The 25,954-nt window shown below is 50.4% G+C and overlaps 2 protein-coding genes across 3 annotated transcripts in view; one reads left to right on the top strand and one right to left on the bottom strand.

Annotated features, from left to right (window-relative positions):
• Nucleotides 1-869: 869 nt before the first annotated feature.
• On the top strand, nt 870-24,944 carry PHETA1 (PH domain containing endocytic trafficking adaptor 1). 2 transcript variants are annotated; one of them, XR_010022620.1, is made up of 4 exons: nt 870-1,013; nt 3,407-3,533; nt 21,711-21,792; nt 24,762-24,944. XR_010022620.1 is itself a non-coding variant. In XM_063085889.1 (3 exons), exon 3 carries the CDS (start codon nt 5,554-5,556, stop codon nt 6,208-6,210), a length of 657 nt encoding a protein of 218 aa, XP_062941959.1. In that variant the 5' UTR covers nt 870-1,013; nt 3,407-3,533; nt 5,453-5,553; the 3' UTR covers nt 6,211-6,483. The 2 variants fall into 2 exon arrangements, 1 of the variants encoding a protein (XP_062941959.1); XM_063085889.1 differs by lacking the exons at nt 21,711-21,792; nt 24,762-24,944 and adding an exon at nt 5,453-6,483.
• The window catches only part of CUX2 (cut like homeobox 2), a 257,024-nt gene continuing 249,764 nt past the window's right edge, over nt 18,695-25,954 (bottom strand). The window contains exons 20-22 of the mRNA XM_063085887.1: nt 24,749-24,937; nt 23,056-23,329; nt 18,695-19,516 (exon numbers count right to left, since the gene is read on the bottom strand). Coding sequence (XP_062941957.1) covers nt 18,715-19,516; nt 23,056-23,329; nt 24,749-24,937 — 1,265 coding nt within the window. The 3' untranslated portion in view covers nt 18,695-18,714. The remainder of the gene's footprint in view (nt 19,517-23,055; nt 23,330-24,748; nt 24,938-25,954) is intronic.

The raw sequence follows: 25,954 nt of genomic DNA, 5'->3' as shown, positions 1-25,954 counted from the left end.
TCTTCTAGAAGTTTTATAGTTTAGCTTTTATATTTAGGTTATATAATTCATTTTGAGTTAATTTTTATGTATAGTGTGAGGTAAGGATCAAGGACAAAAAGGACAGCAATTCCTATTTATCCAGAGTGCTTACTGTTGTGCTATGCACTTTATACGGTATGATTGTCTTTATTTTATAGATCAGGAGATGGAGGCCTCGAGAAGTAAAGTGATTTCTCTAAGGTCATACAGTGATTCTATGGCTTAATGGGACTTGAACCCAAGTCTGCCCAGCTCCAGAACTTTCTCTCTTCACCTGGGGCAAGTGATAGGATTGCCAGGCATCCCGTACGGATAGAACAGTTTTGTCTTGACTTTGTCAGGACATTTGGAATGTCCTGTATTCAGCTTTTTAAAATAAATCACACATTTTCGGGAGTTAGAGTTATTTTTCAAATTTTACCGGGCATTGTATTTACTAAATCTAGCAACCTTAGCCAGGGGTGAGCTCAGGCTCCAAGCATAGGATTTCAGCGAATGGCCCGCTCGGAACCTCAATGCTATTTCCAGACGAATCCAAAGCCTGTCCTTACCTCTGGAACCTCATTGAGTTAATTTTTGGGGCTCGAAGCCTCTTTTCTGGGACTCGAAGCCTCTTTTCTGGGACAGTGCACTAGGGATGCGTGAACCAGTCGCGGGCCCTTTAAAAGTTGTCGTCGGCTCAGAGGGGAGTGACGAATCCCGGGGCGTGCCCGGTCGGGGATGGCCAATCGGGGGCCGGGAAGAACGCGAGGGAGGACCCGGAGTCGGCGGACTGTGGAGGGTTAAAGGGGCGCGCCCGCGGGTCGTGTTCGGTCCGGCTGCTCCCGCCTCCTTCCGTCTGAGCGGCTCTGTCCCGCGGCTGCGCCTGCCGGGACACCGGGAGACAAAGCGCCGCCTTCGTCGCTGCGACTGAGCGAGTCCCGAGCCATGGCCGGGCCGTCACCCGGCCCCGCGCCTCCCATCCCACCGCCGCCGTAGGCCTGGGCAGCGAGGTAAGGCCGGCCTGGCAGGGCGACCTGCCAGGGGACGCAGCACCGGGGTCAGCCGCCCATGGGCCTCTGGGACCCCAGTCCCACGGAGAGCACGCTGCTGGGGATTTGAGATTCCACACGAGTGGCAATTTGTCCAGCTGCCGGGGAGAACTTGGCCCATGACCCTCCAGCCCGATAAGGGACGTCCGCCACTGGGGGGAATTCTGCAGACCAGCCCTCCATTTGGCACCCCCATTCTGCCATTGACCACCCCATCTGGGGCTCTGGCTGTCCTTGAACGAACTCAGGAGAGCTCCCACACATGACCTACAAAGGGACAGAGGGCACCTAGGAGCAGGGCCACTCCAATGGGCCAGGGGCTGCCTTGAGCCTGGAACAGCGGTTCTGGTGTTCCTGTGGTCCCTGCTGGGGCAGTGCTGGACAGGCGGCTCTTCAGGGTTCTTGGCACATGTTTTTCAGCCTGTGCCTGCCACACACTCTCCCCCATGCTCACTGTTGGGGGACACTCAGGGCAGCTGAGCTCAACCCCAGAACCGTGGAGGTTCTGGCTTTTTTCCTCAAAGTGAGTACCAATATGCCAGGCCTCGGTTTCCCCAGGGTCCTGTGTTGTGGGGCCAGTTGTGTCCCTGGAGACCTTGGGCTAATTATTTGCCTTTTTGACAGTTCCTTTCCTGTATACTCACTACCTACCAAGCATTTTGCAAAATGACTCCAGGATTAATCAATTTCAACCCTTCCCAGAGGGATTGATATTAACATTGCCATTTTATCTATGAGGCTGTGAAAACCCCACTCACAGCAGCTATTTTTAGTGCTTTTCCCATAGTTTGCTAGTGGGTTTTCCTAAATATAGTTCATGGAAACCTTTCCAAGGCCCATTTAATAGATGAGAAAACTGAGGCTCGGAAAGGTAAAGTGACTTGTCCAAATCTGGACTGGCTAAGTCAGGAATTTAGCCCTGGGAGCACAGGGGGGCTGGGTCCCCTCCAGCTTTCTGCTTGACCGTGGACTGTTGAATCAGCAGCAGTACCTAGAGTGGACTCTGAACATCTTGGAACATGTGGGGAGATAAGCCAGGGATCAGGCCCTCACTCTAGGAGAGGCTGGAGCCTGTGCTCCTGTGGCTTCCTGCCCTCCCCTTCTTTGCTGGGCTGGAGGAGGCAGGGGCCACGGGCAGACTGGGGTACATGCCAGCAGGTGACCTTGGGCCAGGTTGGCTCTATCTGGGCAGTGGGGGCAGGAGAACTGCTGAAAATGAGGGAAGTTGCTCTTCCTCAGCCTTAATGGGGTGGGGAGACCCCAAGATCAGTCCCCTATTTGGGCTGTTTGCCCAGAACATGCCATTCTGGGCACAGCATTGTGCCTTTGAGTAAGTTACTTACCCTCTCTGTGACTTCATTTCCACATCAATGAACATGGAGTGGGGAAACAGACCTCTTGTTATGGGGCTGTTGAGAAATTTAAGAAGATAAATAACTCATCCATAGGTATCTGAGCACTTATGACATGCCAAGCACTGGAATTCAGACCAAAAAACCCCTGCCCTCCTAGAGTGGGCAAAAATGACCCAGGTAATTTTAGGTTGAGGAAGAGGAGAGTAACTGGGGGGGGGGGTCTCTTGTGCATGGGGTGGTTGGGGACTGCCTCCCTGAGGAGGTATATGGTCAAGCTGAGACTGAGGGATGAGGAGTCGACCACACAAAGATACAGGAAGGGAAGGGCGTTACAGGCAGAGAGAACACCTAGGGCAAAGGTCCTGAGGTGGGAATGGGTCTGGTGTATTTGAGGAACAGAAAGGAGGCCAGGGTGGCTGGAGCACAGTGAGCAAGGGGGAAAGAGGTAGGGAAGGGGAACTTGGAAGCCATGGGGACAATTGAATTTTATACTGAGGGAAGTGGGGAGCTATGGGAGGGTTTAGAACAGAGGAGGGGTGTGGTTGGACTTAGTTTTAATAGGATCTCTCTGTGTAGAGTGAATTTCAGCAGGGCCAGGGAGGGGCCTAGGAAGAAGGTTTGGATCTTACCTTGAAGTTCATGGACAGGGAGGGGCAAGAGTGGAGGCAGGGAGACTAGTGAAGAGGCTACTGCAGCCATCCCAGAGGGTGATGATAGAGGCCGAGGATGGAGGGCAGAGAGAGATTAGGCCTGATTTGGAAGAGGCTGGAGGGGGGATCAACTGGACTTGATGGGTGGTCAGATGTGGGGGAGAGAGGGAAACCAAGGGCTGAGATATGAAATACTAGAGGGGAACATTTGCGGAGGCCAAGAAAAATGTCACTGGCTACCACTGCTGAGCACCCACTGTGAGCCTTGCACCATACTGGGTGCCTTCCTGTAGTCATTTTCTCCTTGTCACAACCCTGACTCAGGCACTGTTATGATCCCATTTTACAGATGCAGAAACAGAGACCCAGAGAGGCTGACAGCTTGTTTGGGGTCACCCAGCCCAGATAACTGCCAATCCGACATTTGAATCCAGAGAAGAGTGAGCCAAGACTGGAGTGGGGCAGAGGGCTGGGAGGTGAGTGGTGGCCTGAGAGGTAGGAGGGAAGCCAGCGAGTAGGGTGGGAGGTTCCTGTGAGAAATGGGGCCAAGGTCTGCATGGGAGTTGTTAGGTGGGGGAGAGGATGCATGAATCCCATTTTGCAGGAAGAGAAGCTGAAGCTCAGAGAGGGACAGCCTATGTTTGAAGTCACACAGCTCAGGGAGGCAGAGCAGGGATTAAACAACTTGAGCCTTTGGGGGCTCTAGCCTCAGCCCCATTATTAGATCAGGACAAGCTGATCTCAGCTTCTAAATCATGACTCATATTGTCTCTTCCAGTAAGCCTTCCCTGACTGCCTAGGTGGGTGACATGAAGTAGCAAAGAAACTGAGGATTTCATTGGGAGCAATTGCCCCCTCTGCCTGGGACAGGTGGCCTGGCCAGGTCCCACTGTGGTCACCTGCACCCAGGAGAGCCACAACCCAGACCTCATTCTTCCAGGCCCTGAGTAAGGCACCATCCAGGCAGGGGAATGAACATTAGTTGAGTGCCTCCTACATTTCAGGGACTTTACATACTTGGCCTCTTGAAAAACAGAGCTGCCATCCTGTGCACGGTGAGACTGTGGAGTGGGAGCCTTGAGGTGGGTTCTCCAAGTGGCCATGCAAATCCCAAGGGAAGGTATGGCCACACCGGGACCCACGTGCCACCTTCCGATAAGTCCTACCTGGTCAGTGTTGCTCCCATCATGGACTCCTTGGGGGAAGGTGGGTGAAATCAGTGCGGCCACATGCATAGAGTTAGATTCCTCTATGTTAAATGGGTACGTGAACCGTGGTAAAGAGTTCAGATCCCTGTACTGGCCAGCTGCTAAAAAAAACCAAAGGGTACACGATGCTTCCAGCCCTTTCCTACTTATACGTCTGGGCCTAGCCTGGGCCCACATCTTTATCCAGATTATTTTATAACAATCACTTCCACCTCTGACTGCATAGCCTCCCCCCACCCTCCCCCTTTCTCACCTCGCTCAGCCTCGCTGGCCTCCTTGCTGCTGCTGGAGCACACCAGCAGGTTCCCACCACAAGGGCCTTCTCACTTGCTGTTCCCTCTACCTGGCACGTCCTTCCCCCAGATGTCCCACAGCTTCCTCCTTTACCTCCTTTAAGCCTCTTTCACCTTCTCAGTTTGGCTTCCCCTGACCACCCTGTTAAATTTAAATGCTCTTCTTGTCTCCAGCACTCCCAACTGCCTTCCCCACCTTATTTTTTTCCATAGCAAATAAGACCATCCTGGAGACATTTTATCTGTTTATTTGTTAATTGTCTGCCTGCTTTTACCTGCCAATAGCATGTCAGCACCACAAGGGCAGGGGCCCTGTCCATCTTGTTTATTGCTGTATCCCTAGTGCCTAGAACAGTGCCTGGCACACAGTATGTGCTTAATAAACATTTCATGAATGAAGTAAGTCTCTGACAGAGGTCCTGTTCGTATCCCTATCTCATGGATGGACAAAGCAAGGCTGAGTCATGACATCCAAATTGGGACCTAGCAGTGACTGCAGACGACTGGTCTTGTCCCCCGGGATGGTGGAAACAGCAACACCTGGAATGAGGCCTGGGTTTGAATTTTAGCTCTGCTCAACTTGCTGCGTGACCTTGGGCAAATGACTAACCTCTCTGTGCTTCTGTTTTCTTATCTGCCAAATGGGAGTCATTCCATTCCCTTCCACCTTAGGTTTCTTGCGAGATTAAGTGAGTTAATGTATATAAGGTGCTTGGCATGCAGTAGGAACCCTCAACATTGTTTTGGGAATGCAGGACAGCAGGAGGGTTGAGAGGCTGGCGTGGGGGCCAGTCCCACCTGGGTTCGAGTCTCGTCTGTGCTTTTTAGGAGCTGGGTGAACTTGGGCAGGCTGCTTCCCCTCTGTGAGCCTCAGTTTCCTCATCTGTGAAACAGGGATGCGGAGTGCTGCAGCGGCCGAGGGCGGCTGTGAGGTCTCCCTGCGTCGGCGGCCCCTTGCATAGCGGCCCTTGCTGTCCGGGCCCGGGCGCCTCGCCATGAAGCTGAATGAGCGCAGCCTGGCCTTCTACGCCACCTGCGACGCCCCGGTGGACAATGCGGGCTTCCTGTACAAGAAGGGCGGGCGGCACGCGGCCTACCACCGCCGCTGGTTCGTGCTGCGCGGCAACATGCTCTTCTACTTCGAGGACGCGGCCAGCCGCGAGCCGGTGGGCGTCATCATCCTGGAAGGCTGCACCGTGGAGCTGGTGGAGGCGGCCGAGGAGTTCGCCTTCGCCGTGCGCTTCGCCGGAGCCCGGGCCCGCACCTACGTGCTGGCGGCCGAGAGCCAGGCGGCCATGGAGGGCTGGGTGAAGGCCCTGTCGCGGGCCAGCTTCGACTACCTGCGGCTGGTGGTGCGCGAGCTGGAGCAGCAGCTGGCGGCCATGCGGGCGGGGGGCTGCCCGCCCCTGCCCCTGCCCCGCCGGCCCAGCGCCCTCCCGCCCAAGGAGAACGGCTGCGCCGTCTGGAGCGCCGAGCCCCCCGCCGCCCCCACCGCCGGCTCCCAGCCTGGCCCTGAGCCACCGCCCCGTCGCCGGGCCTCGGCGCCCCACGGGCCTCTGGACGCGGCCCCCTTCGCTCGGCTGCACGAGTGCTACGGCCAGGAGATCAGGGCGCTGAGGGAACAGTGGCGCAGCAGCCCAGCCCAGCCCTGAGGTCACAAGGGGTCCTGTTCTGGCCGGTCGCATGACCCAGGACTTGAAGACACTGGGGTCTGGGCCTCAGGGACATTGTGGTCAAGGCCAGCCCTGTGATCTCTGAGTGGCTTGATTTGGGGGACTCAGCTCTCAGAAGTTGCTGGATTCTTTTTTTTTTTTTTTTTTTTTTTGTCTTTTTTGTGACTAGCACTCAGCCAGTGAGTGCACCGGCCATTCCTATATAGGATCCGAACCCGCGGCGGGAGCGTCGCTGCGCTCCCAGCGCTGCACTCTCCCGAGTGCGCCATGGGCTCGGCCCAGAAGTTGCTGGATTCTGAGGGGGACTTGAAGACTGTGTGACTCCAGGAAGGCCCAGCCTGGAGGGGACTGTCCTGTCTTATTCTGAGGAGAATCGGGGCCTGGATGAGTCTCAAGAAGCCTCAGGAGCTGGTTTCCAGAGAACTCTAGCCCTAGGCCTAGCCCCAAGGCCACCTGGCCTGAACTACCCAGCCAAGACCTCTTGCTGGCAACAGGCCTTGGCTGGGCCACAGCTCAGGTGGTGACTGGGACCTGACAATGATCTGTGGCCTGGAAAGCAAATGCCCAGTTGGCTGTGGTCTCAGCGGCTCTTGACTGGACCCTCGATGTGGACAGAGAGTGCGCTAGTGAGGCACACCATACCTGGGCCTGACCTTGTGCCCTGGGGCCCACCAGAGAAGCTGGTCTGGCTCCAAGCCACCTGCCTGCTCCAGAAGTGGCAGGGGCAGAAGGCGGCTCCCAGGTCAGCAAATGGAGAAGCAGGCACAGGCTTTAGTGTGCAGACCGGTAGGGTGAGATGGCCTGGAGCAGGCTGAGGCGGGACTTTGCCCAGGCCCCCTGCCAGGCCTTGAGGGAGTGCCCCTGGGTCCTGTCTGTTCCCTAGTGGCGCTCACAGGTGCTCTCCTGACACTCCTTGAATGCATCTTTCAGTCCCGTGCCCTGGCCTGGAGTGGGGTCTTTTGGGAGCTCGCCTTAATTCCAGCCCTGGGCTGGGCAGCTGTGGCCTGAGCTGACTTTCCAGCAGGTTCTTCCGGGGAGGGGAGGCTACAAGCTGACTCATTGCCCAGGAAGGGCCCAGGTGCTGATCCAGTGGCAGAAAAAAAGCACCTGCAAAGCTGTTTGGCTTCCCATCCCTCCAGCTCCGTGCAGCCCCTCCACCACAGCCCCGTTCTGCCCCTTCTGAGCTCAGCCCCCTTCCATCCCTGGGAGTCACGGGGAGACCTTGCTTCAAGGCCAAGGCTGGTTCACCTCACTCACCACAGTGCCCAGTCTTCATGCAGGAAGAATCTCAGGGGGTGGGACACCCCCGGCCCTCAACCTGGTCATGTTTACAGTCCTCAGTGTCCCACACCAGGGACCCCCTGAGGACACCTCCACCCCAACATTTATTTCCTCAAAGGCTGCCTCTTGGTGACAGACCCAGCCCCGCAGCCCCTTCCTTCATTCTGTGGAGACCCCAAGGCTTGGGGAAATACGGGGGTGTGACGGGGGTGTCTGTAACCAAGGCCTCACCAGCTCGCTGCTGGCTCAGTGGACTGGGGCTTTGGTTTGAGTTTTATTTTTAAACGCTTAGAGTGTTTTTTTTTTTTTTTTTTCCTTGCCACAAAATTTGGTGTTTTCACTGCTTTTGTTTCCTGTTGGCTGGTAGGAAGGGATGGGGCCCATGGCCCCGGATTTGGCCTGGGGGATGGTTGGCACTGCCCGGAGGAAGAGAGGCAGCCTGGCTGGAGATACACAGCTCAGAGATACAAGTCACAAGAGGGAATCTCACCTGGTTCTTGCCTTCTCCCTGGCAAGTCCTGCTCTCTCTCGGTAGGGGCCTCTAGGGTCTTGGTACGTTCCCCATTCTCCTCTGTCCCATGGGTGGAGGTGGCGCTCTTGTCCACAGGCTGTGGGGCTTGGGAGGGGTGTTAGGAGTTTCCCAGAGCCCCATGTCCCAGCCAGACTTAGCTGGTGGGGTGAGGTGTTAATGCCAGTCCTGGTGCAGGTTTACAAACTCTAAAGGTACAGTGGCCCTGGCCTCTTGTGAGGCAAGGGTGGGGGATGCCCTCCCAGAGCACAAGATGGGGTCAGGCTGCCTCGGGGGGTTGAGCAGGGGGAGAGATGTCAGGCAGCCTGGAAGAGGGATGCAAGCGCTAAAATAAAAGTTTGTCAAATGATGACTGGTTTTGTCATTTTTGCCCCCCTCAAAGTCCTGGATTGATTTGCCCGGCAGAGCCTGGAGCAGGTCCTACCAGGGAAGTGACTACTGTGTGGTCCCCCTGGATGATGCTCTGCCAGGCACATTGTCACCACCTCTGAAGGCAGATACTGGCCCCATTTTACAGATGAGCAAACGGAGCTCAGAGAGGTTGTGAAATTTGCCAAGGCTACACAGCTTTGTCAGAGAGTGTCAGAGTAGGGATGGAAACCTCTGGAATCCTGTGGCAGGACAGAGCCTTCAGGAGGAATATGAGGAGAAATGGAGCACAGGGTTCCTTTTCAGAAGCAAGAAAAGGCATTTGAAAGTCAACTGTGGGTTGAAGACTTGAGAGTTCGGGGGCACATGAACAACAATCTAGGTCAGGAATGGTAAATGGAATTGTCCAAACCTGGCTGTTCTCACTGACCAGCTCATGGTGGCTGCCTGGGGGCTTGGAGTGACAAGGATTCTGGCACCACTGCAAGTTCACAGGGAAGGTTCCTGCGATTGATTAGTAATGTCTGCTGAGCACAGGTGGACGGTGGCTGTGCTCATGCTATGCATGTGCTATCTCAGACTGATTAAGTCTGTTTGCTTGGCTGATGGGTTCACAGAGGGAAGGGACTGGCCCAAGGTGGCCCAGTGTGATAGACTAGGCCCTGTCTTCTTAATGTGGACGCAGAGCTTGGGTCACAGGTCTTGCTTGCCAGCCTGGAAAAAATCATGCACATTCAGGATAATGTGGCTTGGAATGAGCAACCTATAGTCCTCATGTTCCAGTTCAAGAAATGAAAAATATTAAGGTCCAGGGTATCATGCCACTTGTGAGCATCCGGTGCTTGCTGAGTAATTCTTTCCATCTCTTGTGGGACCACAGCTGACAGATGGGGGGTGGGGAAGTGGCTCCCCACAAAGGCTGAGTCAGGGTGCTGCCTGTGGCCTTTGTGACTGCAACCACCGCAGGGCATGGGGCCCAGGATGGGGGAAATAGCAGGAGAGAGACAGCTCCAAAAGAGAGGGTCACAGGCGTGCCCTCACCTGCTGGAATGTTTCCATTAGGCAACTGACAGGTGGAGGGGGAGAAAAGTTGGTCAATACAGAAATGTTGTGAATCCACCTGCTAGTATACCATTGTTTCCCCTTGACCCAGGGAGGTGTTCAGGGCATAAGTCTAAGGGGGATACTGTACATGGTCAGAAGGAATATTCTGAGAAGCCACTTGGGGGGGGGGTGAGAACCTCACGGGGGGCACCCAGGCAGAGGTTATAGCTGGTTGCCCAATATCCTCCCACCATAAATGATTAGTCAAATTTAATCAATTATGTTGCTGTTGTTTGGCTTCCAGGGATTGTCTACTTTATCTGCTAAAGAATGGCCATGTAACCTAATTTTGGCTAATGAGATGTGAGTGGAAGGGTCTTCTTGCTTCTAAAAAGAGACAATAAAAAGCTCTTCATTGTTTGGGGGGGGGATTATGTCTGTGATGCCTGGAGCTGTGGCAGCCACCTTGTGATCATGAAGTAGGCCACTCTATAGGAGATACCCGATGCTGAGTTTGGCATACACTTGAAAATGACCTTGAACTGCTGCATCAACTGACCCAGGAGTCTGCCATACCTCTGGGCATCTTATTATTTGAGGTAATAAATGTCCTGTTTAAGGCTCTGAGTGGGACTTTTTTGTTATTTGCAGCTAGAGGCTTCCTAATGGATAAGCTAGAGTGACTGCAGCTGCTCCTAAGGAGGGTAGCTCTGGGTAACTGCAGGGCTCATTTTGCTAAGTGGGGTGCAGGCTGGGGCTACAGCTGGGTTCCCCCAGAATAGTACAGGGGCCACTGCTTGTCACCATTCCCGTGGAAGCCTTCCATCTCTCCTCTTGTGAAAGAGTGAACACATGTTGAAGGAATGTCTTGTCCCCATATGATCCTGCACCTTGTATATTCCTGAATGGGGTTGTTTTGTCTCTACTTTGTGGCTAGATCTGGTGCCAACTGTCTGCTCCAACCCCTCCCCGGATCACCTTACCTCACCCCACATGAACTTTATGAAAAAGGCCCTGCTACCTGTCCCAATTTCTAAAACCTTGGCATCCAAAATGAAACTCTTCTGGGCTAGCTGGTTAGCTCACTTGGTTAGAGTGCAGTGTTATAACACCAAGGTCAAGGGTTTGGATCCCTGTACTGGCCAGCTGCCAAAAAAAAAAAAAAAAAAAAAAGATAGAAACTTCCATGGTGGTAAAATAATAAAGTGCTTAAGCCCAGCTGTAGATTTTGTGTTTTCTGATGAAGACTTTTTTGGGGGGCAGCTAGCCAGTAAGGTATGAAGACTTTTTAAAAGATGGGCCCATGATAAAACACTTACAAATCATTTGCAATCTGCTAAGGGATTTATATGCAAAAGATATAGAGAATTCCTAAAACTCAATAGCAACACAAAACCCATCCTGATTAAAAAATGGGCAAAGGATTTGAATGAATATTTCTGTAAAGAAGATGTATAAATAGCCAATAAGAACATGAAAAGATGTCCAACACCACTAATCAACAGAGAAATGCAAATCAAAACTGCAGTGAGATACCACTTCATACCCATTAGGATGGCAACAAAAAACAAAACAAAACAAAACAAAAAACCCCCCAAACTACAAAAAACCCAGAAAATAACAAATTTTGGCAAGGTTGTCATGAAACCCTCGTGCACTGTTGGTGAGAATGTAAAATGTTAGAGCCACTGTAGAGAACAGTAAGGTGGTTCCTCAGTTAAAAGAATACCCATATGGTGCAGGAATTCCACTTCTGGGTATATAATCCAAAGAACTGAAAGCAGAGTCTTGAAGACATATTTGTACATCCAGTTCATAGCAGCATTGTTCATAATAGTCAAAACATGGATGCGAACCAAGACATCAATAAATGAATGGATAACAAAACATGGTCTATATATACAATGGAATAATAGCCTTAAAATGGAAGGAGATTCTGACACGTGCTACAACATGGATGAACCTTGAAGACATCATGCTAAGTGAAAGAAGCCAGTCACAAAAAGACAAATACGTGAGGTACCCCAAATAGTCTTATTCATAGAGACGGACGGTAGAATGCTTGTTGCCAAGGATTAGGGGGAAGAGGAAATGGGGAGTTAGTGTTTAACAGGTACAGAGTTCAGTTTTACCGGATGGAGAGAGTTCCGGAGATGGATGATGGTGACAGTTGCACAGCGTTATGAATGCACTTAACACTAGTGAACTCCAATTAAAAATTGTGAAGATGGCAAATTTCATGTTATGTATTTTTGCCACAATAAAAATAATAATAAAAATGGTGGGTCCATGAACTGCTTCTTCCTGAGGGTTCCAAAAGGGTTGCCCGCTCCCGACAGAGGGTTTACCTGTGCTTGGGGCTGTGGACACGGTGTTCCTGCCAGGTGCACTTCTGAAGGCACTTGGGCACCAGGGCCACTGCCACTGCCCTCTCTTCATTGCCCAGGGGCACAGTTGTCATTGCTTCTTAGTTGTGGGGCTGAGAAATCCCAGAACAGGGCACCCTGGCCCTCTGACTGCAGCTCCTCGAGGGGCAGGGGCCACGTCTGCCTCCCTGTGTGCCCCCAGGGCCTGGCACAGAGAGGCCAGTCCTTGCCCCCTTTCCCTGTCTCAGCTCCCACGATTCTTCCCTCTCTGACTACAGCTGCTTGGAAAAGAGTTGGTTCCAAGATAAAAGTAGAGCCACTCACGGTCTGGGAGTTTTGAATTGGGAGAACAGAGACTAAGGCATCTGTGGGCACTAAACTGAAGACTGGATGGATGAGGTGGCTATTCTTGGATGGCCATGAGGTCAGAGAGAGAAACAACCAGGCCCAGAGAGAACTAACCAGGTCAAAACAGACCATGCAGTACCCAGCGCTTGGCTGAACTTCCTGCCTTTGGGTTTCCCAAGATTTCCCCTGAATCCTCCCAATAAGCCATTTGTACGTCTTTAAGTGAGTTACAATTTCTTTCAACTCAACACTCCCTGACTGTGACCAGATATGCAGTGAATACCTGTTCTGCTTCTAATTTCTTGTTTGCTTCTATTTTGCCAGAGCCCTTCCCAGGGCCTGGTATACCAGGGGCCAAATAAAACCAAATGAATTAGAATCACCTCCCATTTCCTGAGACCTTCAGTTTGCATCTGAATCACCTGGGGCACTTCTTAAAAAATGCAGATTCCTGGGCTCTGACTTCAGAAATTCTGGGTCAGTACGTTGGGGCAGGGCCCAGAAAACTGACTTTTTAGTAGGATGTAAGGGATTTTAAGACCACAGCTGAAAAAGTACTCATTTAATCTTCAGAGAGACTTATAAGGTTGTGAGGTAGCACTCTCTAAGATGGCTCCCTGCCTCCTGGTATCCACACCCCGGTGTTGATTGAATCATGGTGGGCCTGTGTGGCCAGTAGAATACTGTGGATGTGACAGTGGGGCTTCCAAATCTAGGTTACAGAAGGCACTGCAGCCTCTGCCATGGACACTCTGGGGGAGTCCACTGTTGTGCTGTGAGGACACTCAAACAGCCCTGTGGAGAGGCCCCCTTGGAGAGACACTGAAGCCCACAGCCAACAGCCAGCACCAACCTGCCGGCCATGCAAGTATGCCATCTTGGAGACCCCAGAACAGCCTGCAGATGACTGTAACCCTGGCTGGTGGTTTAACTATAACCTTGTGAGAGACCCACCCGCCAGAACTCACATATTCCTGACTCACAGAGATTTTGAAAGAGAAGTGTTTGTTATTTCAAACCACTAAGTTTTGGCTTAATTTGTTATGCGGTAACAGACAACTCAGACAAATAGCTACTATTATGACCATATCCATTTTACAGATAAGGAAACCGATTCTCTGTAGGGCCCTAGGATCACCTAATGGTGGAGATTCAAAGGCTGAGTTCAAAGTCAGTGTTTTAACAGAGAAGGTCACAGACCATTAAAGAGCTTAATTCTTTATCCCTCTCATAGTTTGTAGATGTGGAAGCTGATACCTGGAGTAAGGAAGGAAGTCACCCAGATGGCCTGCCTGGATGGTGTTCCTGCCTCATTCCCACTGCTCTGGGGTTTGCAGGGTGGCTTCAGCATCCCAGTGCCTGCAAAAGTTGACCAGTTTCCATAACAACACAAACCTGGTGCCTTGACTGTGGGGAGCTAAGCCTTTAGACTAATCCTACCTGTGGCGGATTGAATTATGTCCCCCCCAAACTCACTGAAGCTTGCATTGTGTCCCCCAAGTTGGCCTCTACTTTGTCTGTTGGGAGGTTGGGAAATCCTATTATGGTAATTGAAAGGTGGGGCCTTGAAGAGGTGATTGGATTGTAGGACCATGCCATAGTGAATAGATTAAAAATGGTGGTCAGGCGTGGTTCTGAGGGCTTTAAAAGGAGAGAAGAGTCTGTCTGTCTCTGCTCTCTCTGCTCCACCGTCTTGCAGTGTGAGACCTGGGTCACTGTTGCCACCACCAGATGGACTCTGAACTTCCCAGCCTCGGCAAGTGTAAGCAATGAATTTTGTTTTCTTATAAATCACCCAGTTTCAAGTATTTTGTTATAAGCAATAGAAACGGACTAAAACACCACCCCAGTGGTTACCAGCCAGAAAGCCAGGTAAGGTTTGGCTTTGTTCATTCACCAAGAGGTGATGGATGTGGAGCTGCTGGCCTGGTGGGAGGAGCTAAACTAAGAAAGAGGAGGGTGGCATAGGAAGCAAGGGGTAGGGAGGCCTGAGGCTCCTGTGGTGGAGTGGGCTCTGCCACTGTCCTTTGGCCCACCATCTCCCTAGGCAGATGGAACCTCCTAACCTCTTAAAAGTACAAGTCTGACTACAGCAACCCCCTGCCTCACACTCTCCATGGCTCCCCAGTGCCCTCGGGAGAAAGGTGTATTTCTCACCATGCCCCAAAGTGCTTCACAATTTGGCTCCGGTCTTTCTTCCTCCCCCATCTCCTATCCCAAATCCAGTTTTCTGTGGACTCCCCCTACCACTATGTTTTTCTTTTCTGGTACAGGAATGGAACCTTGGACCTTGGTGTTGTTAGCACCATGCTCTAACCAACTGAGCTAACCACTCACCTGCCCCCCACCCCATGTTCTTATCCCTGTCCCACCTCTTGCCTGTTGTTCTCTCTGCACTCCTCCTCTGCTGCTCCTTTCTAACTTTCCTCATCTTTCAGGTGCCAGCTGAGATGCCCCTTCCTCCAGGAAGGCTTCCTGGACCCCACTACTTGTGCTCTCAAACCCCTCTGTTTCCCCCATCAAAGCACTGAGCATACAATAGGTACTCAATAAATATTTATTAGCTAGACGAATAGTTGCCAGTTACTCCCAACTAGCTCTCTCCTCTCCTCTGCCCACTGATTCAAACTCACCTCCTCCTGGAAGGTCTTCCCAGACTTCTCACTCTCATTCCTTTCCAGTCCCTCCACTGCCTGCCCACCCATCCCCTCCCCTCCAGTGCCCCCAGTTCAGAATTCCACATTTCTGTTTTTGTTGCATTTTTCGCTCCAGGGCAGTGACTGCAGACACGATGTCAGCACTAAAGCTGATGGCCCAGAATGGGAGCATCAGTGCCCAGAGTGCATGGGGCATCTGCTTTCTCAGGTTCTCAGGTAGCTCTGTGTACCAGATTCCACTCCTGCACCCCGTGTCCCTTATTTCTCAAGAAATACATCCTGGGTATTTCTCAAGAGCTGTGAACCGACAGTCCAAAGGGACTTTGCTTCATTTAAAAAGCAAAGTCCTTGGCTTCATTTAATTCAAATGTTTATGACAACCTTGTGAGGAAGGTGCCATTACTATCATCCCCACTTTACAACTGGGGAAACAGAGGCAAAGAGCGGTTTAGGCATTTGCCCAAAATCTAAGGTGGAGCTGGGGTTGAAAGCAGGCAGTCTGGCTCTGAGGAAAGGCTGAGCCACCTTAAATGTCACCCCTAATGGGCTAGCTCAGGAGCTCCAGGGCTGACAGGGGCCTTGGCCCATACCTGACACTATCCCTACCCTGACACCCCGTGATGGGGTGCTCATGCCTCCCAGGGGGCCATCCTGCTGGGCCTGGAGCAATTAGTTATCCTGAGGCAGAGGTAATGAATAATTTACTTTCCACTGCAAGGATGTGTGGAAAAACTGGGGTGATCGGAGAGTTTCCAGACAAAGGCGAAAGGTCTGTCTTGGGACGCCTCGTGGCTTTGGTTCATGGGTGAGTAATGCTTAGCGCCACTTCAAGGACTCTCTTCACATCATTGGTCATGGAAAAAACCCCTTCCTGCAGCCCAATGCCCAGACTCATCATGGATTGAAAGAAGCCCCCTACTTCCAACAACTAGTAGTCAGGGAGCTCTTACCAGGTGCCACTCACTGTCTTACCTGGTCTACATAGTGATTATTCTTCATCATGACCCTCTGAGCTGGCTGCTGTGATGCTCCTCCCCACTTTACAGATGCGGAAACTGAGGCCCTAGTTATACAGCTGGGAAAGGAGTGATACTGCATTGGTCACCAGGAAGCCCCTCCTGGTATTGTCCCATCAGAAGGCAGGGGCACCAACCGCTCACATGCTCCACTAAGGTGGGCACAACTTTGTAAACTGGTTGGCCTTAGGGTATGGCCACTGATTTTGGGGGCAGGATGTGACCTTGAGTAGCAGGCCCCAGAGTCCAACCAGCTTCTACCCTGCACTGAGTGGAAAAATAGATTCTAGACCTTCTAACTTCCTTTGCTGCAGCTGGAGCTCAAAGCACAGTCGCCAATGCAGATGCCCTCAGGGCCCAGGCCGGTGGTCCAGGAGAAGACAGAGACAAATCATGCACCTGTGCCTTGTCAGCTGGCTGTTGTCACATTGGAACATGGGCCCAGTGTGGCCAGAGCTTAATGGTTTTCAAGAGAACCTGGTAACTGCAATTTTATATGACATGCCCCCATATTTTCATTTTGGCAAACAGTTCAAAAATTAGTTTGTAAAAATACGATTTTGTAAAACCCCTCTGAGGGCCAGATCTGACCCCCAACTCCAGAACAAAGAAGTAGGACACCAGAATTATTATACAATTCTGTATTTAGCGACTCGTTTACAGAACGTGTTCCTTTTTTTAAAATTTTAAACAAAGTTCATCAATCTCGCATAGAAACGGTTTTGTGTGGTTTTTTTTCTTTTTCTTTTTTTACCGTTATAGGACGTGACCCTGACAAGTTGTTCATGGGTCCACTAGCTTTAAGTACAACAGGATTTCTGTGTTCAAAAGACTATATACTAAGTGCTTAATCAAATCCCGTCACACTAAAGCCTAATTTAGTTCTCTAAGAATTGGAGTCTGCATGTAAGCCTGAATTTCAATGCTGTGTTGTTTCAACAGTAAAAAGTGGTGTGTCCCCTACGGTTGTCTTAATTGCAACAGGGTGGTGGCGGCTAAAAGGAGATGTTTCGTTTGTTCCAGATTTGATTACTCTGAAAATTGGTCACTGTTTCCTACTGTCAAAATATAAAAATACCATCATCTGGATAAAAATGTATACAGTGGAAAACTCTTCAATGCATAGCCTGGGTATATGGAAAAGGAGGTTTTCCTTCAGGGTTTGTGTTGTTGTTGACTGTTTGGTGTGGAGACTGCAGTCTGGGCTGGGTGCTTGAGAGCTGGGATTTCTGGAACAGTCCTTATTTGTCCCCTCCTGGTCACTGGGTTTTGCCCATGCAGTTTCAAAACACTCGCCACATCCTTGAAATCTCCGTCGGCCATCTCTCCCCCTGAAATTGGATTGGTACCGATGATGGTCATTTTTTTATTGTCATTCTGGGTGGCCCCCAATTCAGCCTTCCCACAGAGAGTCTGAAAAAGCAAAAGAAATAAAAACAAGAAAGAGAGATTCAACAACTAATATGGTGACCATTCCATCCAAATTGGAAACTCCTTAGAAACTGTGATGAAGATGCTGGAGAAAAGGTTCCTCTGCATTGGGGGGTTGAGTCTTTGCTCCTCAACAGGTCATGCATTGGAAGGTAGAGGAGGGTGACCTTGGAGATTGGGAAACAGTAGACATACTGCAATGAACTTGGCCTTCCAGAGTTCTGCAGGGACTTGGAGCTGCAGATGCCTTCCAGAAACAGCACCAGGGTCAACTTGAGAGAGGAGATAGTGAGAAGGGGAGTTGGGGTCCTAGTGTGACGCATCTACTTTTTGGCGCTGATTGCTAAGCTTCAGTGCTTGTGGGATGATCAACACTGTCACCTTCTGAAGACACAAGGAGGGGAAGATAGCGGCCACAGTCTTGCTCTGCGATGCCTCCTCTCATACTAGTGGGGAAGCTTCCTCGGTTGTGGCCATGATTCAGGTTGGGGAATGGGGTCACTCTGGCTCAAGTGCCGCCCCCAGCACCTGTCTTCATGCCTGGCTTTCCAGAGAGAGGATCTGGAAACACACCTTGTCTGCAGATGGACACGATGGATGTCTGACCTCCGTGGCCCACTAGAGGGAGTGTCAGCATCCTGTCTTGTACCATGCTACACCTCGTAGGGGACAGTCAGGTCACAGCCCACATCTCTACAACACTTACAACGGCACAGGACATTCTGTGTTATCAAGGTTGCAAACAGACCAGCAGAATGAAACACATCCTCAACGGCATCAAGGTTTTTGTTTAGAGTCTTTTGGACTTTCTCTTTTCCATACGGTTTCCGGAAGGGCAGTAGCAATGCACTGTGTCTCACAGACAGACGTGGGAAAAAAACCGCAGTTCAGAGGTTATCTAAATTTTGGTCAGTCTTATAATGTTTTGAGATGGCTTTGAACAATTGTCTTCTTTTAATCTCATCTAGTGGCAAAAATGACACAACTTCAGTGTATACTTCGCAACAGTTGTGACAGCATCCTGATTTTATAACTCTCTGTAATATCAAAACAGCATCAGCTGGGAATAAATTCCGAAGGATCCTTTATTAAAATATCTAAAAGAGTTCTATAAATATTTATTTTTCTAAAAGAGTTTGGAGTTTTCAGGTGAAAATGTCACGCATTTTGCTTCTGCCTCCTGCAGAGGGGTCAGGGTGGACAAGAGGAGCAGGATTCCTGGGGCAACAGGTGCCAAAAAGAGGAGGCAATGGCACTTGCCCCACCTGCTCACTCACAACTTCACATAACTAGGATTACAACAAAACATGTAAATGGCATAACATTGTTGTCCACATTTTGATGGTTGAGTTCTTCCCTTCCTACCACCCCATCCAGGAGAGTGAGAGAGAGAAGGAAAGTGGCCACCAGGGATGTCACTTGTTCCCTTGCCCCCCCCACCTTCAGAACTCCCACTCAAGGGCCTCCTCCCTATTGGCAGCCCTCTCTAGTCGGTAGATGATGCTGTTCAGGTTGGCCATCTTCTCGTGCCGCCGTTGCAAGTTGGGGTTCACCTTGGTGCTGGGGTGCAAGGCCCCGGCCATGTCGGCAGTGGGGCTGGCACTCAGCACTTTGGCAGGGGGGGCGCCGGGTGGGGATGGGGAGATGGGAGCTGAGGAGGAAGGGATGGGTGACACAGACATCATGAGGCCTGGTGAGGAGGCAGCAGAGGGCGAGTTCAGCGACACCTCTAGGCTGCAGCGTGAGGACTCCGAGGCCGACTTAAAACTTAGAGGGTCCAGGTGAAGCCGCTCCCTGGCCTCACTCTCCTGGGGGGGATGTAACAAGGGGCAGTCTGGAGTGGTCCCACCTGGAAGGAGGGGCTCTGGGGCCACTTTTGGGAGTCTGTCATTACCCGGAAGGTCAGGATGCTCCTCTTTGGGGGGACTATGGTCTTTGTCCAGCTCCCCTAAGTCCTGGGGCTGGCTGCCCACCTCTTCCTCAGTGTCCTCCTCAGTCTGTTCCTGCTTAATCCTCACTTGGGCCTTGTCCTGGGCAGTCAGGGGTGCGTTGCTCTCTTTAGAGCCCTCCTGAAGCTTCAGTTCCTTCACGGGAGGCTTCTGGTCCTCAGCCTCAGAGTCAGGGTTCTGCGGGGTGGGGCCCAGGTGGGAGTGGCCTGGCGGCAGGACACCAGGACCCCCACCTGTGTCGAGGTCCGGCTCATCCTGGGTCCCTTCCACCAACATCTCCCGGCGCATCCGGGACCTGGGGCAGAGATGGTGGTAAGCCTGGGGCTGGACAGGGGGCCCCACTAACCCCAGATTCAATCCACATGAGCAGCATTGTGACCCTGCCCACTGCCCTGGGGCTCATCAGGCACTAAGCCTCTTACTTGTATCGTCTTATTAAATATTAAGTCCTCTTAACTCTACAAGGTGGGCGCTGTTTTTATTCCCTCTTCACAGGGAAGGATAGGAGGCTCAGAGATGTTAAGTGACTTGCCCCAGGTCACACAGCTAATAAGTGGCAGAGTCAGGACTTGAACCCAAGACTGTTGGATTCCAAAGCTCATGATCTAGACCTGCACTATACAGCACAGTGGCCACTGGCCACATATAGCTCTTGAGCACTTGAAATGTGGCTAGTCCAAATTAAGAGGTGCTGTAAGGGTAAATAAAATACACACCAGATCTTAGGCTTACTACAAGAAATAAGATGTAAAAGATCTCATTAATAATGTTTTTATATTGATTACATGTTGAAATGGTTATATTTAGATATATTGGGCTAAATGAAATATACTTTTATGATTAATTCCATCTGTTTCTTTTTATTGTATTTTTTTGATGTGGCTACTCAGAAATTTAAAATCACATATGTGGCTCATATATTTTTATTGGACAGTACCGTTCTAGAATACTTCTCAAAGTCAAACACTGATTTATTTTGTGGGACCAATTCCCTGCTTCTTTCCTGAAGGGACTCTTAGACATCAGCCCAGAAAGAGAAACTGAGGCATGGAGAGTGACTTCCCACACTGCCATGGCAAACAGCGGCAGAGCTGGGACCAGAACCTGGGTACCCCGAATTCCATTCCAGAACCCATTCCCTCTTTACATCAATGGCCCCCCTGCTGTCGGAGGGAAACTTAGACTCATGAATTATATTTTAGAGCAGGAAGGGTCAGGAATGGGTCTAACTCCATTAATTATTTTCCTATAGCAAATTAGGTCCAGAGAGTTTAAATGACTTGTCCAAGGTAAGAGAGCAACAGCGGTCCCCTCAGAACCTTCAGTGCTGTAGCTCTCTGCCCATTTATGTTAATAAGTTATATTTTATTAATAAATAATACTAACAATTATAAATTGTAGTTACAAACATAATAATAATGGGTGCTTATCATATGTCCAGCACTGGACTAAGCACTTTTTTGCAGTTTATTTTATTTATTTTTCATAAAAACCTCATGAGGAAAATACTAGTCTGAGTCCCATTGATAATGGAGACCAGCCTGGGAAGGGCACAGGGGTAGCCATGGTCACAGAGACAGCAAGAGTGGAGTTGGGCTCTGAACCCAGCAGTCTGTACCCTCCTTTGCCCAGGCAGTGGGGTGGGGTCCCATCTCAGGATCCAGGAACTGTGATCTGGTCCACCATCTGGTCATCTGGTCCACTGCCATCCCCCCGCTTGGTCCCCAGTTCTTCCACAAAGGTGACCTTGCCCATCTCCCTCACCCCCTCCAGAGGGAAGAGCTACTGAGACCATGGGGAGCCCTTGTGGTTTCCCCTGAGTTGGGATTTGATGGGGCTTTAGGATGGTTCAATGTCTGAAGCTCCATCATTAGAACTTCCAAACCACAGATTAAGTATAAATGTGAGGCCAATAGTCATTCACACCTCAGTATAAATTAGTCCCCCCTCCCCCAATTTCTGACACGTAAATCTAAAGCAGGACCTCCCTGCTATTTTTTTCTCAAAATATCCTGTTGTTCACCTTTCCCAGAGCTCGTTGCAGTTTGTAATAATATATTAACATAAGTACCTGCTAGTCCGAAAGACTAAGAGCAGGAACTTTGTCTTGTCCTCTGCAGTGCCTCATACAGAGCAGGTGCTCAATAAACATTTACCAAATAAATAATGTATTCTGTAATTCTAACTCTTTGAGAGTTCTTTTGGGAGTAGAATTCTCTCTGCTCTTTGGTGCAATCTCCTATTGATTCTTCAAAACCCAGCTCAAATACCACCTCTAATATAAAGTCTTCCCCAGGCAGAATTCTCTTTTCTGTCAGCCCTTTGTTCCTTCCTGCTCTATAGTACTTATTTGGTTGTAGTGAAATGATCTGGTTCATGACTGTAAGCTCTTTAGGATCAGAGATGATGGCTTTGAACCCCTGCATTTCCAGACCCCTCTGGCTCACTGTGAATACATGGTCATTTTTTATTTTTATTATTTTTTGCAGCTGCCTGGTGCTAAGATCCAAACCCTTGACCTTGGCGTTACCAACACCATGCTCTAACCAAGTGAGCTAACCAGCTGGCCAGGTAAATATTTGTTGAATAAATGAGTTGGGTAATAATGGAGTGCTCAGTTCCTGTGGGGACTGAGAGGGGAGAAGACATCCCCATATCACCCAGGGAGGGAAGGAGGAGGTGAGAAGATTATAAGGACCTAAGTTATTCACTGTTTGGCAGGCTCTGGTCTGAGCCAGACAATAAGCAATATTTGACAATGTGTTTACGCCCAAAGTTATTTCAGTTGATCCACAATCAAGCATGTGGGGTAGGTATTAGGTTCCTCAGCTGAAAAGTAAGGAGGAGACTCATAGAGGTAAAGGGACTTGCCTAAGGCCACACAGCCGAGGTGGGGCTTGAGCTTCGGTCTGTGTGGTGCCCATACTGAGGAGAGAGGAGATTCTGAGTGCTCCACCCCACCAGTTTCTTCCTTCCCCTCCTCCCCTGGGGATCACAAGACCTCTCTGCCCCTGGAATGGGTGGATGGACTTTCCTCTCTGGTGCCACAGGGGCACCACAGACATTTCCTGCTCGGGAAGCTTGGCAGGGGCGCCTCAGAGATGGTCCCTGAAACCCCCCATCAAGCCTTCTCCACAGGGGTCTCCTCAGCTGTCCTCAGGAGGCCCCTCTGCAGTCTCCTCAGAGCCAGCCCTGGGACTAGACTCCCAGGAAGCCCAGGCCACTGCAGGCCAGTGACTCCCAAGACTAAGGATCGGCAAGTGGGAAGGGCTGTGGGAAAAGGCAGCCATAGAAGTAGGAACCACCCACTCCCCGAGGTGGGGGATCCCAAAGAGGGTTCTCAGGGGGTTTCCTTTGGCGTTGGGAGTTAGAGGGCCAAGAGCCCCCAATCAGGGCTCCAGCATGAGCTCAGTGGGTACTTAGGGTTCCTCAGGCCTGTGCCTCATATACCACTCCCTGTGCTGTCTCAGAGGCAAACGCAGAGCAAGCTGGGTGAAGTAATAAAAATAGTAACAATAATAACATCAATACCTACCACATACTATGTGCCAGGCATTTTATGTAAATATGTTAGTCCATCAAATCCTCTGGACAACCATATAAGTTGATCCATTATTGTTCCCATTTTATAGGTTAGAAGACTGAGGCTCAGAGAAGTGAAGTGACTTGCCCAGGGTTCCACAGCAGGAAGTGACAGAGCTGGGCTTTACTCCAGGTTTACTTAGGTCTTAAATCTAAAACCCTATGCGCTATGGTCCCCCATCTCCCAGAGGTCATGCCAGGCTCCCTCTTGGCCTCGGAGTGGAGAAGGGGGTCTAACCTCTGTAGCCCCACCTGTAGTTGTGGAACCAGTTGATGACGGTGTTGGTCTTGAGGTTGAGCTGGAAGGAGAGAAGCTCGATGGTCTGCTGGGAGGGGTAGGGCTCCAGCTGGTAGGCTTTCCTCAGTGCCTCCTTCTCCTCGGGTGCCAGCACCACCCGGGGCTTCTTGATTTGCAGAAGGCTTAGGTCCTGGGGCTGCAGGCAGGGGCTGGGGCACTCGGAGCGGGTGGCCGGGGACTCACTATCCGAACCGGTGCTGATGAGGCCGTACCTGCGTTTCAGGTAGGCTGGGGCAGGGGAGGGAGGGAGGCTGAGAGGAGGCCATCACCACCCCTGTCAGTTTTCCAGGGATGGCCCTGTCCCCTCTCCCCTTCCTCCCTCCTCTTTCCATGTCTTCCCAACCCCTCCGCGGAGATGCTCTCTTGACAACATCGGCCCCGAGAGCCAGGCCTGCCTCTGCAGCCTTGACCTCTAAGGTTAGCTACCAGAGTTGACAATGTGCAGAGGGGCTGAGCAGAGTGCCTCACACACAGGAGACACTCAGGAAAAAAGGTGCTCTATGGCATTCTCTTGATGGGCAGAAGTCTTTGGTGGGCGTGGAGAGGCACTAATTTAAATGAACCCATTAGTTACATAATGCCTCTTGACCCAAAATTGTTCAAATGTGGAAAGTAAGGTATTAGCATCTTACTTAGTCCAGTCCTGCTATTGACTTTAGAGATGAAATAGAATGAGGCACAGAGAGGGGAAGTAACTTGTCCAAGGTCACACAGCCAGGAAGTGGCAGGCCAAGTTCTCAACAGCAGAGTTGTCTGATGACAATGGCCCAGCCTTGGCCCTGCCCCATGTGCTCCTCACAGCCTGGCTTGACCCTGGGTCCTCTTATGAACTGCCCTCATGGCCTGGATGACAACTTTTCACCTACTTATATTTTATCATCTGACTGGACTCTGAGCTTTTTTTTTTTTTTTTTTTTTTTTTTTTTTAAAGATGACCGGTAAGGGGATCTTAACCCTTGACTTGGTGTTTTTAGCACCATGCTCAGCCAGTGAGCGAACTGGCCATCCGTATATGGGATCCGAACCCGGGGCCTTGGTGTTAGCAGCACCGCACTCTCCCGAGTGAGCCACGGGCCGGCCCCTCTGAGCTTTTTTTAGATGTAAGAATCCCTTATGCATGGCATGAGATTGGACATACAGTAGGTGCTCAATGCTGGTTCATTTTCCCAGGGATATAAGATAACATCAGACAATGTAAGAAGTTGCAATCTCCTTGCCCAGCCCCACAAGGGGGCGTTGTTTGCAGTTCTGTTCTTTGTTGTGTAGAGTCTGGGTAATGGGCAAAGGGGTGATATATATAATAGGTAGTGGAGGCAATGGAAGGAGGGTCAGAGGTGGAGAGAGAGAAAGTTTTGGGAAATATGCAGTTGGGGTTGGTAAAAGACCTTGGAGTGGCTATGGGTGTGTGAAAGGATACCAAGAGAGATGGGGTATTGGATTTTCATGGGAGATGTGGTAAATACTTTAATTCTTTTCAATTATATTGTTCTTTGGGTCTTCTATTTCATGCAGGCCCATACCAAGCTGAGACTGGACCACTGGGGCTCTGGGTTTATTTGGGTTACAACTAGATATGGTACCAAGGGGAAAATTTGAGGCCAGACCTAGAGTACCAGTGCTGGGACCCACTCCTTGCCCAAGTCTTACCTTTCTTTTCCAGCTTCTTCATGTCCCTCAGCTTCTCCACGTTATGGGGGTCATTGAGCCACAGCTGCATGCGGACAAAAGGCTCCCGCCCCTTCAGGCTCAGCTTGTGCCAAGGTTTGGGCCGAGACAGCAGGTCAGACACGGAGCCCTGTGTCAGGCCCAGGATGCTCTCCCCAAACAGCCGCTGCCCTGGGAACAGGGGAGGAGCGCAGCCTGTTACCCCAGGCTGGGCAGAGAAACCCACTCCCAGGAGAGACAAGGAGCAGACCACAGACATAGGGGAGAGCCCAAGGGCTATTTCTATTGACTCAGAAGGGAAGGCCAGAGACATAGGAGAACCCACCCCTGTGTGAATCTGAAGGGGACCTCTCTGCAGAAGAGACTTGGGGGGATGGGACTAGACAACCAACAAAAATGCATTTTCAATTTAAGAGGTTCTTTACTCCTTTGGAGATCCTTGAAATGGTCTGCAAACTTCATGTGTACAAACTTGTATCATCTTGTTAGAGGATAATTTGACTGATTCTATCAAAGTTTTAAATGTGCACATCCTCTGATCCAGCAATTCCACTGCCAGGGATTCATCCTAGAGCTCTACTTGCCCGAGGGCACAAAGATGTACACAGACCTATTTTTAGAAGTAGCAAGAAATTGGAAACAATCAAAATGCCCATAAGTTGGGTGAAAACCTCTGGCACATCCATGGCCCCAAACACTTCATAACAGTGAAAATGAATGCAGATGATATGATCAATCTAATGTGGAAGGGCATCCACAAAACAGTGTGCATTTTGCAAAAGAAAACTGCAAGACGATACGTATTATAATTTCATCCATATCAAAAAAGAAGAGAAGAAATTATGTGTATATATATTCTTGTATGTGTTCAGAAAGTGTGAAAGATACATAAAGACTAGAGTGTGATTGACAGGCCGGGGATATTCATTTATTTATTTATTTACTTTTAAACTTATTTTCTTTTCTATACTATTTGCTATTTTAAAGCGATGAATATGTCTTATTTTTATAATAGAAATGGTAGTGAAAAACTTGGGATTTGCATGCATCTTTCTGGGAGGGGGGCATAACCTTCATCTAAGACCCAGAGGAGTTTGTGATTTCAAAAGGGAAAGAGCCCCAGAAGACATTTCTCCACTGTGCCTCCAGAGGGCAAGGATTCCAGCACTGGGTGAGGATCATGCAGGA

Source organism: Cynocephalus volans, chromosome 2, assembly GCF_027409185.1.
Source record: "Cynocephalus volans isolate mCynVol1 chromosome 2, mCynVol1.pri, whole genome shotgun sequence".
In the NCBI taxonomy this organism is placed as follows: Eukaryota; Metazoa; Chordata; class Mammalia; order Dermoptera; family Cynocephalidae; genus Cynocephalus; species Cynocephalus volans.
This window is presented reverse-complemented; position numbering and strand designations above follow the sequence as displayed.